Source organism: Egretta garzetta, unplaced genomic scaffold (assembly GCF_000687185.1).
Source record: "Egretta garzetta isolate BGI_Z169 unplaced genomic scaffold, ASM68718v1 scaffold205, whole genome shotgun sequence".
NCBI classification, from domain to species: domain Eukaryota; kingdom Metazoa; phylum Chordata; class Aves; order Pelecaniformes; family Ardeidae; genus Egretta; species Egretta garzetta.
The window spans coordinates 72,495-87,372 of record NW_009259713.1 but is presented as its reverse complement, the minus strand read 5'-3'; the positions used below and the strand labels follow the sequence as shown (position 1 = coordinate 87,372).

General features: G+C 36.5%; 1 protein-coding gene across 1 annotated transcript; it reads right to left on the bottom strand.

The window, feature by feature from the left end:
* Positions 1–299: 299 nt before the first annotated feature.
* FANCB (FA complementation group B) lies at positions 300–14,157 on the bottom strand. Its single transcript, XM_009639050.2, has 8 exons — positions 13,158–14,157; positions 12,032–12,184; positions 11,425–11,517; positions 7,111–7,239; positions 6,072–6,238; positions 3,496–3,950; positions 2,417–2,654; positions 300–720 (listed from the first exon to the last, which is right to left on the bottom strand). Exons 1-8 carry the CDS (start codon positions 14,091–14,093, stop codon positions 300–302), a joined length of 2,592 nt encoding a protein of 863 aa, XP_009637345.1. The 5' UTR covers positions 14,094–14,157.
* Positions 14,158–14,878: the final 721 nt, after the last annotated feature.

Sequence of the window (14,878 nt, the reverse complement as noted above, 5' to 3'; positions counted from 1 at the left end):
TCATTTTTTTTCTAATATAGTTCATTTATAGTTCAAGAATTATGACTTTGGAATAAGACTTATTAGAAAATACCTTAAAATATTATTTTCAAAATCTGTTACAAAATAATGAGTCAGTTGTCTTTAATATTAAATTCTTGCCAAACCAGCTACAAGTCATCAACCAAAATACCAGTATTTATCTGTAGAAATAACTGAGGTATAGAAGAAAAAGTAATAAGTACCCATGACAATATAAATATTATTTAATAGGATAATTTTAATAAAAAATTATTCAAAATAAATTTAGTTAATAGTTTCTAGGACTTGCTCAGTCTCCACACAATCATATCTGAACTGAGCTGAGCTTCTGCTATTTTCAAAGTGATTTCCTGGTAAAGGGCACCATTCATTGTTTGATTCATACTTAGCACACTCGCTTCCCGTTCATTCTGAAGCTTCTTTCTGAATTGCTGAACTCCTTCTTCACTGTCCAGTAAAGAAGCCCCAGGAACATCACTGATTTTCTTGCCAAACTCATTCCCCCATGTCAAACTCTTTTCAGCTTCACTTTCTTTTGAGAAGAAAGAACTCCTCAAGGTGAGCATTTCTTTTTCCAAAGCCAGTGCTAACTGTTCAGTAAGTTCACCTTTGCTTCCAGATCTCAGGAGTTTTACATCACAGCTTGGTGGGAGAACTCTAGTAAGGCTATGAAGGCACTGGAACAAGACAGTCAGATCTCTGTAAAATAAGATTATTATTATTAAAACTACCTCATAGCTTCAAAATTCTATAGCGGAAAAGCACCTAAGCACCACACAGTGCTTGCTCCCCCTCCCCCTCCCCCAGGTGGGATTGGGGAGAGAATTGGCAGGGAAAAAAAAAAAAAAAAAGGTAAAACCCACAGGTTGAGATAAAGACAGTTTAATAGGACAGCAGAGGAAGAGAAAATAATAATAGTAACAATGATAAAAGAATATACAAAACAAGTGACGCACAATGCAATTGCTCACCACCCGCCGACTGATGCCCATCCCATCCCTGAGCAGCGGTCACTGCCCCCTGGCCAACTCCCCCCCCGTTTCTATACTGCACATGACACCATATGATCTGGAATTGCCCTTTGGCCAGTTGGGGTCAGCTGCCCTGGCTGTGCCCCCTCCCAGCTTCTCGCTGCCAGGGCGTGGGAAGCTGAAAAGTCCTTGACTTGAATAAGCACTGCTTAGCAACAAGTAAAGCATCAGTGTGTTCTCAACACTATTCTCATACTAAACCCAAAACACAGCACTATGCCAGCTACTTGGAAGAAAATTAACCCTAGCCCAGCCAAGACCAGGACAATGGGGGAAAAAAAAAAAAAAAAAAAAGAAAATACAATCATAGTTACACCATAAACATGCAGCTCAGTATTAATGGAAAATTGGATCAAAAGTGAATAGTATCAAGTAACCTACCTTTTCAAAAGGAACCAAAAGTCTTGAGGCTTAAAATTTTACTGATTGATTTCTTAAACATTTTAGCCTTTCCTCTTACATAACAGAAGGAAATAAACTAATTTGAGCAAAAGATTGAACCTTACTATAAATTAGAGTCTTAAGAGATATACCTTTTTTGTTTATTTTTTAGCTTGAACTCTTCACAACAGGCAACATTTGTCAATACTTGAGAAGTATTTTTTATGTTGTGAGCCTTATCCAGCCAAATTGTAACTTATGGCAGTAGTACTAACTTGTTTAGCCTGGTTTAAGGCATTTTATAGACATAAGAAAAGGAAATCACTGAGACTTTTCAGATTACTTCCTTTTCAAAATCATGGTAGATAGGAAATAAACTTATCAGAAACATGTACAAAATCATGGTAGATAGGAAATTAACGTATCAGAAACATGTTCCTTTTCAAAATCATGGTAGATAGGAAATAAACGTATCAGAAACATGGACAAAATTCGATTAAATTTATGTTGCAGTACTAAACTACAAAACAACACAGCAATAAATTTAAATTTAGTATAACTTGGGTTTTGTTGTTATTTGTTTGGGGTTTTGTTTTTAACATCCTCTTAACGGATTTTTTTAAAATCAACACACGCTGAAGAAAGATTATATATAAACTAAGAATAACATAAGAAAAATGAATATAAAATTATGATGCAGTGAAATGAACAAAAGAAATAGTACCAAGCACATATTAATGGGGACTAGACTTATTTGTAATTCAGTGTTCTAGCCTAGACAAGATTAAACAATGTAGTTCAGGTTCTACCATAGTTCTGATTTGAAAATAATTCTGGTTTTGCTGATAGTTATCATATCATCATACTGGAAGCTTATTGGTTATGATTTTGGCTGTTGTTTATGATACCAGTAAGAAATAGTGTAAAGATAAAAAAGTGTGTATGCAAGATTAATATACTCTACACGGTTTGAGAGATTTTACCTGCAAAATACCGTTAAAACTCCTTCAAACGGATTTTTCAGGGTCCAGTTAAAAACTGTACCATACACATTTCCTGCTTTATGACAGAATATGTTGTCATGGCATTCCTTAAATGGTGTGCACTCCATTTCTCCCAGTAACCATGAATTTACTGGATTCAATGTGCAGTCAGAAGACACAATCTGAAAGGAGAATCTGACAGAAACTGCAAGGGCAGCAAGTATATCTTCCATGGAACCTGCAAGAAAATACAGTAAAAATATATTTGACCTGAATGTTTTGATTATGCTGCATGCATTAAATGTGCTTAAATTTTTGGTTTTATGTAAAGAGCTTGCACCTGCATTTAGCTGTTCTTTGGGAATTTTATTCTCACCTAAATTCTTATACCTACTTTTGTCAAGCAAAACAGTTAGCTGATTAACAGACCCCCACCTATATGATGAAAGCTCTAAAGAGAAATGTCACCTTGCCAAAAGAAGACTATTATAGCCTCCTGTGATAGTGAGATGACATGTTGGCTTTAGCCAAAGATACAGCATAAAAGGAAGAAAGAAATTAAAATCCACTGCAAACGATCAAAGGGATATTTCGCCACATGAGCAGAAGCCCGGTTCAAAATCAATTCATTCAGGAATATTAAAAGAAAGGAAAATAAATGGCCTTAATAGACATGTGGATAAGAAAAAGCTCCAATTACTTTGGTATTATTTATGAGGCAATGCTATGTCAGAAAAAAAACCCCAAACAAACCTATGTATCTAATCAATGGTATCTTATTCATAGCAAAAATGCAGGCTTCAGCATTCTGTGTACTCACTTATCTTCAAAATTAACCTTTCCAGATACACTTCAGCACCAATGCTAGCACAAAACTTTACAGCAACTCACTTAACATTTTTTCCATTTTGAAAAATGTTCTCTCTTCTATTTACCCAGCTTTTAATTCCCAAAGGTCTATGCAGTTCGTGTTCAGAGAGACAGGTGTGATTACACTTTGAAAACTTAGCTTGGCATCACCTAGAGCAAACAGAAGAATCAACCATTCATATGAATCCAAATTATACCAGTCCATTTACCTGTACAGTAACTATTATCCCTTAGCATCTTTACTGAGTATTTTCCATTTGAAATATCTTCCAGACTTAATAAAATTTTCCCACAGGGTACAGTGATCTTTTTGCTCTCCTGTGAACTATCATTCCAACGTTTTTGTTTCTTCGCATGTAGGAGAACTATACAACATACACGATGAAATGCCAATAACGGTGAAAGGCTGGTAACAGCCATGACTGTCTTTGCTCCATCCAGCTGAACCCTTGAACGTCTCTTAGGAAACACTTTTTTCAGATCATTCTTGCTATGCAAGTCCAATTTCATCTTTTTTGGAGGAGGCTCAATTTGAAATGAGGAGACAGACAATGATGAGAAGGCTTTGTTCAGCTTAATGATTTTATTTCGGCACTTGATAGTCGGAGAAATCGAAGAGAAGTCTTGATCCATCACTAAAGATAAACTGATATCACTCAGTGACCTGTGAAAATCCATAGAAGATGACTGCACTCCTAGTTTGTATTTTGCCTTATGACTAGTAATCAGAACTTTGCAGATATATACAAACATTTAGGCTATCACAAACTGCGATATCATTCCAGGTTAAGTCATAGACTGTGCAAAGAGTGTAAGTCCTTCAAATGACTATTTTATCTAAGCTTAGTATAAAGATTTTCAAAGCATGGACTGAATTTTCTAACAGCTTCTAGGAGTTAGATGCCTCATTTCAACTGAAAGAATTTGGATGTCTAATTCATCCAGAAAATGTTGAAAATTCCACATAATCCATGCAGATACTCCATGACATTTATAATTTATTTTTAAAGATTTAACTTTATTTTCATGAAAAAAATACAGAAAGTATCAATTCTGCATGCTTTGACTAAAAGCTCTTCTGGTGTTCTATATTGTTTTATAGATATTCAAACAAAATTGAATGTAGAGTAAAATAAAAGGTTTAAAATACCTTAGACATGCAGTAATTTCCTGAAATGTATTAAGTACTTTCTTTATTCAACACTGGGTTCTTTCAATGAAATCCTAATATTACTGTTTCAGATCCTCTCTTAATGAATATTTTATTCTGTCACTCAATTTAGTCTCAAGATGTCATTGACATTTTGAAAGTCTTATGAATGTCTAATTTTTGTTATGGAAAAGTATCACCACCTCATAATGCAATCTGAAACATCACTGCAATCTTTCATTAGTAGGAAGCACAACAAAAAACCCAAAAATAATCAATAAAAACTTACAGTGCTGGGGGTGGAAAGCAAGCCCTTTTCCCCCAAAACACAAGTTATTGTATATATTATTGAACTGGAGCCCAAAAGACCTAGGCTCTGCTGCTAGCCTAGCAGGTAATCTTTGACAAATTACTTCATCTTCACAGATCTTTTCTCAACTGTAAAAATGGGGGAGAAGGCAATACTGCTGCTGGCTTTTAAAGAATGGTTCCAAATCTTCTGAGGATTTCTGAAGCTATACAGGAATTAAGTATTTCATTTTCAAAAACAAAGTCATCATCATCAAAGCTAAAAGAATAAACACTGGAAAGGCAAAACCAATCTCTTGCCTCAGTGGCTCTTAACAGAGGCTGTCAAGAAGATGAGGTCAACTTTCTCGTAAAGTTATAGCAATCTGGCAGTTGAGAAATAATATACCCGCAGCTCCAGCAGAATGGCCAAAGGGCGTAACAGGTCAGCTCCCTCACAACCACTGGAATGATTTTCAGTGGCATCAGCAGTCTTTAAGCTTACCCTGACACAGTCTCAGCTACGCTGCTCGTGGGAATATAGGTCAAAAGGTAAGTTCTGACTCCACCAAAGTTTACATTACACAATGCACACTGTAAATTTATGTTTCATGTAATCTTGTTTTTTTAAACTGTGTTCCAAATTAGTTCCCTTGCTGTAAGGGGGAAGTGACATTAGTATTTACAACTAGAACAGAGCAATTAAAATGAACAGAATAAACAAATCATTTTAAAGACAATAATAAGAATAACAGAATAATTTTGAAGGTTTGAGTATTGTACGGCTGATTGTTCCTCACAATTTACACAATACATAAGCTTAGCAAATACTTTACTTGATTGGATACTTGACTGTAGCATAGTTCAATTCAAAAGCTGAGTATTTAGGCTGATCAGAGAATTTAAAATGTTTTCTTTTATGCTTCTTTAAGCAAATCACTCTTCTGAAATGGCAAGATGTTAACAGTAAGGCATCAGGAACTGCATAGCTAAGACAGAGCTTTATCTACACCACATACTGATGTCAGCATAGCTACATCAACAGGGACTATAAAGAACCATAATTTTTGTCAAAGAAAACTTTGTTGTAAAAAGTCCCCAGGAATGATGTGGTTATACTGACCCAGCTGATTTTTGGCTATACAATGTATTTTTTTGCACAGTGCTAGAGAGAGACGAGCAGCAGCAACAATACTGACAAAGACACACACTTGAAAGACTTTTATACAAATGTTCAAAATGAGAAAGTTCAAAGCTTTGAAGTTCACTCCTGCTACTGCAGAGCTTAATCTGTAAATTCAGCTTCTATAAAACTACTTAAATTATTGGATAAATTCATATACTTACAAGTAAAATGAGTCAGTCAGTTTTACTCCAACTACCAAGCTGTCACCCACAACACGCTGCCACAATTTCACTATGAAGTGCTCCGGGACTTTAGATACCGATGATGTCTCTTTACAAAGAGAATGAGGAGGATTTTCTACATCATCCCAGAGAGAGACAAGACCTTCCTTACAGGAAAACATGGTTTTAGATAAATTAAGTGGAGGCATTAGTTCTCTTTATACTGCATTACTTTGTGTTTTACCACAAATGATTGCTGGAAGTGCTTTTAAAATACATAAAATGAAATCTATATAAACTAGTTTATTGTCTATCATAGATGCAAAAGATAAAATTGCATTTTCTGAAAACACACGCTATCATGAAAAGCACAACTCATTCCCTCCTTGTAAACATCGCATATAAATCCTGAACTGTCATATAATTAATTGTCCAAAGAAGATTTAAGGTACTAGAATTTATTTTGTATTACTGCAGTAATTGCTCAAAATTTTGTTGTCTAAACCTGGCTGACTTGAAAGGGACCACAACATTAACTGAAACTGAGATCACCTCCATTTCAAATAAATTAGGATGCTTCTTTTGAGCAACATATTAAGATAACATTTTCCCAACCTCCATCACCTTCTCAGCCCACAGTTCACTCTGCTCCCATTATAAAATCAGTTTTGCTTACACAGATCTATGACAGCTCATTTTTCATAACATGTTAGATCACAGACAGGTATTCAATATCTAGGCAACTGTGCCAATTAAGACTGTACGCTTCCCCTACTCTTTGTCACTAACTCTTTGTTAGAGGTTACTCCTCCACACAACTCAGTTGTCAGAAGGCATTGTGCAAATCAATTTCAAGTAAAGACAGCTAAATTTACTTTTAGCTACATACATTGACAGGTTAAGGTAATGAACCAGACTTAAAAGCAGATCAATGAGTTTTGATAGTGGCAGGTGAAAGTAACAAGTGGCTGAGGAAAGCACCCTCTACAAATGGCTCGCCAGAATTCAGAAGTGATCTGTACTCTCTTCTGCATTTTACCTCTTTTGCAGTTCGTAGAACATGGGTTCTTTCTTCAACAAGATCTATTAATGCTCTGCAAGATTCAAGGACAACCCTCTTTTTGAGTCCTAAATGCTGCTGTAACTCTCGAAGAGAGGTGCAACCAGCCTGTAAAAGATGAAAATGATCATATACTTACGCTTACATCTACTACAAATAAGAACTAATACTGAAACTATTAAGATATCTCTTCAGCTTTCCATTGTTATGCAAGCACCACAAGTCAAGATCCTGGTGTTCCTCAAGTAATGCTTTTAAAAAACGTTCAAGTCAGGCTACTCTGCTGCCAAAATATGAATCTAAGAATCTTGGCTTGTCAATATTAAACCTAGAGTTTAAGATAAACTTCCAAGGTAAATTTTACCAAATTATGTAGAAATTCAGGCCTTTCATTATTATTGCTACTTCACTTTTCCACTGATACCAGTTTTGATTTCTTCTCAAGACTTGTATTGATTATTGGTCAAGTAAATACATTGAAGAATCGACAGTTTTACAAACAGACATACTTGCAGGCTATGTCTCAGTTACCAAAAAAAAAAAAGCATGCCAGCACCAGCTTCTTAGACTTTAAGAAAGCTCCTCAAAAGCTATTCTCTGGAAAGCACGATCTTGAGAAGTCCAATGCTGCCAAGGAGAGAATAAAGCTTACCGTTGGAATGCAAAAACAAACTTTCCCCCATCCTCCCCACAAAAATAACCCCAAAGCCAAATCAGGATCAATCATAACTAACTGACAAGCCTGAATAAAAATCACTTCATGTAAGCGAAGTGATGCTCTCTGCTCAAGCCGCTATGGCAAAGGGCATTTAGAGGAAGTAGCACTCATCATGATAAATTCTGTAAAAATCTTATTGGCCACTTATCAAACTATGCATCGTGAGTACCAGATTCCAAGAAGTAATCCAGTGCCAGACTTGAGTCAGGAGAAGAAAAGGAAGAGTTAAGAACAAAGATGATTCTACAATACCTTCCTAATTGAGGTCCTCAGAATACCAAACCATTACTTACTCCCATTGGTGAGCAACTCCTGAGTAAACAGCTGAGAAACAGAAAGCAAATGGAGAAGCACAGACTGAGAAGCAGTCAAAATGGCCAAAGAGTCACTGATGTATACTCGCTGACCAATCTGACTTTTGCAAGCCCTTTTTCCTCATAAAGCAACACAAGAAAGAGACCTGAAATTTACCATGTGGCAGACCCCAGACTAGGTAGCACCAACTCTCTCTTGAACAAGTGGCCTGCACATCCTTTCTGCCACATGCCAAGCTGTACTGAGCAACAAACATCAGCAGAAGTCACAATCTTTGCACCGTGAAACTAAGAAAATAAAACTAGATCACCTTAAAATAGAAAATAAACGTCAACATAAAAACAAGGCAGTCCAGAGCCAAACACAATAGAGCTGTGAGTAAATCCAGCATGAGCAGCAGAACAGAGGAATCACTGTCAAAAGCAAATCAAATTAAGGCAGAGGCTTAGTAGTAAGTAGAACAGCCAAGTGCTTTCATATAGTCCTAAAACTACTGAGCCAAGAACTGTGGCACTTTTACAAAGGAAACAAAACGGAAAATTTATGATTAATAAGACTAAAAAATATTGGGGAAAACAAAGGTAAAATGGAAAAAGTAGACAAAAAAACAGAAAACATAATTCATAGATCTATAGGCTGAAGCTGCTTATATGGTAAATAACTGGTTCTGTGTTGTTTAACCAACTAAAATCCCTTAAGAAAAAATATCAAAAAGAAAATGGGCCAATCCACAGCAACAGATGGAAAAACAAATACTTAAAAATTACACTAAAAATAGTAATAAAAATCAAATGTACAGAACATTTCTTAAATAACTTTCTACCCACCACCAAATCAGCACTATCAGAATGAGAACAAAACAACCAGATATTGCAGCAATTCACCAAATCAGCAGTAAGGATTGAAAAAATACCTTCCCCAAAACAGGCAAAACAATTCAAAGGAAAGAAATTAATCATGGGTAAAAGAATTTTGCATTATAATCTCTACAAAGCTGTTAAATACCTGGGGGGAGGGAGAACAGGCCAGTGGACATACAAAGACACTTCTGACTCGTCATATGCCAGAACAGCCAACTCAAACTATGAGAAACCTTGTAACCTCAGCTGTTGTAATGTAACGGCAGTACTCTGCCAAAGGAAGACTTCAGAAGTGTCAAAGAAAAAAAAAAAAGAATCTTCACAGGAGAAAAGGCCCAAAAGACAGTATACAAGAAAAACTTAGAACAGTTCAAAAATACACTGACTGATAATTTTTTCAATTTCACCACCTGCAAAATGCAACTTATATGTATTACTATGTATAACTTAAATGCAGCCTACTTACATGCAGGGGACTATAATTCAGGCCTGCTGAAGTTCTCACATGGCTAAAAACCAGCTACGCAGATGTGAAATAAGAGGTAAGCAACAGAGGTATGAAAAAGGGCTGCACCTGCTATTACATTTTGCCCTAAAAGATGAGATTCCATAGAGACTGTCAAAACATGTTTTGATCGTTAATTTCTAGAAGACCTGAATTTTGAAGACAAATGTCAAGATGTGCCACTCCAAGGCTAAATAACTGTTGGAAATTCCCAAGCTAAGCAGGATCTATGCATTATTGCATCAAAACAACCACAAGATGACAAAAAACAGTGAGAGTACTTTACTGTTCAGGGAAGCATACAGAACAATGGAGATCCCAACAAGGAAGCAACACTAAGGTTAAAAAGAAGTATCTGCACCTACTTCCAAATTTGTCAGCATGACAATTTCAAAGATTTACAGCATTAAAACATAGGAAGGTTTTCAACTTGCTTACATGCTAGCGTGTGGCTTTGAAAATCAGAGATCAAAAAATTTTTAAATAAATAAATAAGGTCTTCTGAAGGATTTTGTGTCTCTAAGAAGAACTTTATCAGCAGATGATAGATGTAATCTTCCAGCCAGTGGTTTGTTTCCAGCTGAACCAGTAGAATGTGCCAAACAGATTATTCATTTGATCCTAACACAGGTTCAGAGAGTTGTACAGCTGAAAGCCAGTTGGCGCTCAAAGAACAAAGTCAGAGAACATACAGCTGCCAACGGCAGGCTGGACAATCTTCATTACAACAGCGGAAGGAGCAACAAATGAGAGAGATTGAAACGAACTTGCATTTTATAGAGGAGGAAAGTAATGTAACGAGTTGGGAAAGAATAAAGCAGCAAAGAAATCAGTTTTAAAATATATGACTACCCAAAAGAATCCAGAAACAGAAAAAAATGCATTTCTTCCAGTACTAGACTTTTGCCAGTTAATTTGCTTCGTTTTTATAGGCTGGAGATAAAACCACCACAATATCCTACGTAAGTTTTTACTAATACTCAAATGACGGGAATAATTACCTCCCATCCCATGCTTAAAGCACTCTTAGTAAACTAACAATAGTCTCACGTCCTTGATGCAATTTGAGATTTATGCTATCTCCTAAAGCCTTTTTTTTTTTTCCTAAATAATCTTCATATTTTGTCAATTATCACCCATTTGGTATAGGCCAACACACAATACTTCAGAAGAACATCTTGGAGAGTATTCTGGGTGTTTACTAACAGGATGAAAGGTAGAAAGAAAGGCAGGCAATGATACATCCCTATTGATTACTTGGACTCCGTCAAGTTCCTTCAAGCGTGTTTTATAAATTATGCTAATTAAAAGAAGGATACGTTTTAGCTTCACCTATAGTACTTGGCAAAATTATCCTTATAAAACTGCTAGTAACAGGAGGAAAAACATCAGCAGGTGATGAAATAACCATGGTCACTAATTTGGGCAAAAGTAAAAGCCAACTTGACGGAAGTCTGTGGACAAAGAAACAGACCGTAACACTCTGCTTTGTTTTCTGGATTAACTGCCACTCATCAGCACTCACTGGGAACCTGGCACTACACTATCTCAAAGTATGTAACGCGGAGCTAAAGAAGCAAGTGTTCTTATTTTATTAAACTGGTATTTAAACATCTATGAGTAAAATGATTGTTATGAAGCTTTAATAGGATAGCTTCAGCATCATCTCAAAATTTTGGTTAAAATTAAATTAGACCCTTCCAATTACCCAAATGCGTTTTTAACAACTGAAAGAACTGAAACACAGACCACCACTGCTCCAAGAATGGATACTTAACAATGTTGTCTTCTCCTTGAACCAATTCTCTGATAAAAACAGCATCATTAACCTCACTCTTTAGATAATGTAGTGATATAGAAAAGAAAATATGGAGGCAGAACTATTAAGTACAAACCTGTAATCTTGTTTTAAGGGCTTGGAGAGTAAGCAAACCATTCTCTTGCAATCCTTCTGCAGCAGGAACATCATGTGTATAATTAATACTGCTCTAAAAAACCAAAACAAAATAAAACCCTAAATTAATTAAAAAGGTGAAAATAAGGTACAGGCTATTACACAGCATTATAAAAATCTGGGGGAAAATGCAGAAAACCAGCAGAATCACAGTATGCATTTTAAAAGAAAAAGCTTATCTTCTGAAAACAATTAGTGTTTGATAGTACATAATGGGAAGACCCAATTATGAGAAGATAATTAACAAGCACTATGGCCCTAATTAAGAGTTCTTAGCCAAAAGGTAAGCATTGTAGCAAACCTGTTACATATGTGAAGCGTTTTCAACCACTTTAGTTTAATTTCCCAAAAGAATGTTGATGCTATCAAGAAAGTAGAATAATCTCTTCAGATATCTTATTATGGCATGGAATATTGTATTCAAACTTTAGGGCATTTCACAGCACACATCTAATTTCACTTTGCACCAATACTTTAATGATTTGTTGAGATTTTCTTAATTTAGTAAACACAGACTGAGTAGCTGAGAAAAGGCAAGCTGAACTTACTGCGTAGTTGACCTCCCCAAGATCCGTTATTCTGAATGTACTTAACACGTCTGTATTGGAGTCATCCTTAAAAAGCAGTAACATTTGCTCACTTCCAGAGCCAATGAAATCATCCACCAGAACAGACTTCACTTTTTCCCATTTGGAAGCCACCTAGAGTAGAAGAGGTTTTAAAATACGTGTATTTGAATAAATCTTGTATTTAAGATTTCAGTTTGATGAAGTTTGCTTTTTATAAAGAAGGCAGCCTATTCAGGTATGTGGAATACAGTATTTTAAGAAGATTGAAGCTCTCACTCTTACTCTATCATTTAGAGCTTATGTAATTCTGGGAATAATTACCCATTTCTCTTTAATAATCAGTTTCCAGAACACAGGTTGCAGAGAAGATGACAACTTTCAGTGTACTCAAAGAGCTGAATGCTGTAACATTTATTTAGAACCAACATTACTTGCAGATTGGTTAAAGACATTATACATTTGACATTCAGAAATATCTTTGTTGCATTGCACACTTAAATATGGTTGAGAGGTAAAGACAAATTTGTACAATGATGCTGATGACTAAATAGGACAAACTTTCACTTCCTGAGCTATGTAAGTCTTCTTGACAGAGTATTACAAAACCCTAGCAGTTAACTTTGGCTATTCTGACTTTAGGAAACAAAAGCGAGGCCTCCTCTTGTAATTTTCATGAAAGAGTACTTTTTGTTACTAGGAAGTGAGACTCAAAAGGCTTCTAAATTCCAATCAGAAGTTTATGCTTTGCAATGATATCAGGGTTACTTTCACTTCTACGCAGATTATGTAGGCACACTCATAACTATATTACACCTTCAAGTTCTCATATTATAGAAGTTTTCAATCAGCAACAGAAGCTTTGGCTCAGATTCATAAAATGTATTATTAAACAATAGAATCCAGGGTTTATTTTCAGATATATAAGCAAGCAATGGAAGCAAAACAATCTCATACTTTAGACAGGTTAACAGAAACAACAATAACAACAACAAAAACATTTAGAGAATTTAAACATGTAGCTTTTCAGTTGCAGAAATTTCCAATAAGACAATATATACAAAAAAAGATGCAGTAGTAAAAGGGAGCTGTTTAAAGCCACAAATACCTGTAAGCTGTCTCTCCTCTGTACAACACAGATATTTCCGGAGGCAAAAGACACAATAAATAGCAAATCATTGCTACTGGTTACAGCTGTTTTTACTGAACATGGTTTCTCGTAAGGAAGCTCACAAACACCTTTAGGTAGACCATCTTGGAACCAAATCAGCTGATTCTTGTGGGTTATGGCGACAAGTGATACTCGGAGATGTTTTTTCAATATCTCATTCTTGCAGACATAGACAGAGGCTACCACTCTGCTGTAAGCATGAGGCATAAAGCATGTGCCAGTTAGCATCTTTTGTCTTTCAATTGCATATCCAAAGAACTCACTACCCCAGATGGCTCTGTCTGAAGTGGAAAACTCATCCTCATCTTCACTCTCTGGCAGGCAAGCAGTTCTTACCCCTAAGACAACAGTGCCTTCATCCTTAATTTCACCTGTCCACACAACAGAAGAAAGCTGAACAGGAGCACTTAGAACCGTGCAGGTGTCGCAAGAGACGTAGAACAGCTTGTTGGCATGCCTCCACAAGACTGAAGGGCCAGTAAACAACCTGATGTCTTCTTTCAGCTCATAATCTAATTTAAAATGAAAGGACTGCTCAAATTGATTTGAGCTGTGAAGCAACAATAACAGGTATTTGACAACATTGTTCCGTTTTTTCTTTTTCATCAAAATGCAGGGAAGAATAATCCCTGTTCTGGAATCTGTTGTGCAGCCACAACAAATGATTTCAATTTTTAAGTGACTGGCACGCATGCCGAATACTCCAGAAGACTTCTGAACAAACAGCTTAGTGTCTCTGTTGAACACCATTCTTCTGACACATAAGTTCATTGTTTTATCAGCTGCTCCCTCCACATGTTTTGGTTTTGACAGCTGAAATATAAGGACTTCACCATTGTAGGACAAGAATTGTTCCGGCTCACCTAGAAGCATTTTTATTTATCTTTATGTACATTCCTCTATGAGAAAACTGTATGCATCTCCATTTTTGTCAGGATTGTTCCTCTGTGGAAATTTTAACATATCCAGGTGTTTTCCACCTACAAGAGTGAACAACACAAAAAATCAAAACGTTTTGGTACTAGCTGAACTGATCCTTAGGAACAAGAAAAACTATACATTGCAAAGCAGTGACACAGAGTAATTTGAGAACATGAGGCCAGTGTGTGCTTTAATCTCACAGATTAAGTTAAGCAACTTTGTACTGAGATATTTAAGTAACAGAAACGTTTCAGAAATGTATTCTAGCATTTATTTACCAAAGCAACAGCTTTGCACAACAGCTCAGCAACAGCTACACACCACAGTATAACTGACAGAAACGAAAGCAAACCATACACACGCTGTGGGATTGAGTTGAAAGAGTCAGCTCCACAAATATACCAAGTGGACCGGAAAGCAACGGTGCTTTGAATTCTCAAAATTAGGAGCCCTCGCTCAGGTATAGGTTTAATTAGTAAATATAATTCATTCTTGATTAAAATTACAAAGGCTCATTAAGGAGAAAATTCTCTGAAGAGTCCAGACATTTAGCCGCCACAGAAGGCTCCCTCCCTCCCCCAGAGAAGTTCGCCAGAGCGAACCGCAGTCGTCTCACCAAGTTTCGCTCAATTTTCGGGGTACGAAGCGACGCCCCTCGCCCGGCCCTGACGCCCCGGCAGGACAGCCTCCCTCCGCCGGCTGAGGGGGCCCGGGCGGCTGAGGGGCAGCAGCAGCCA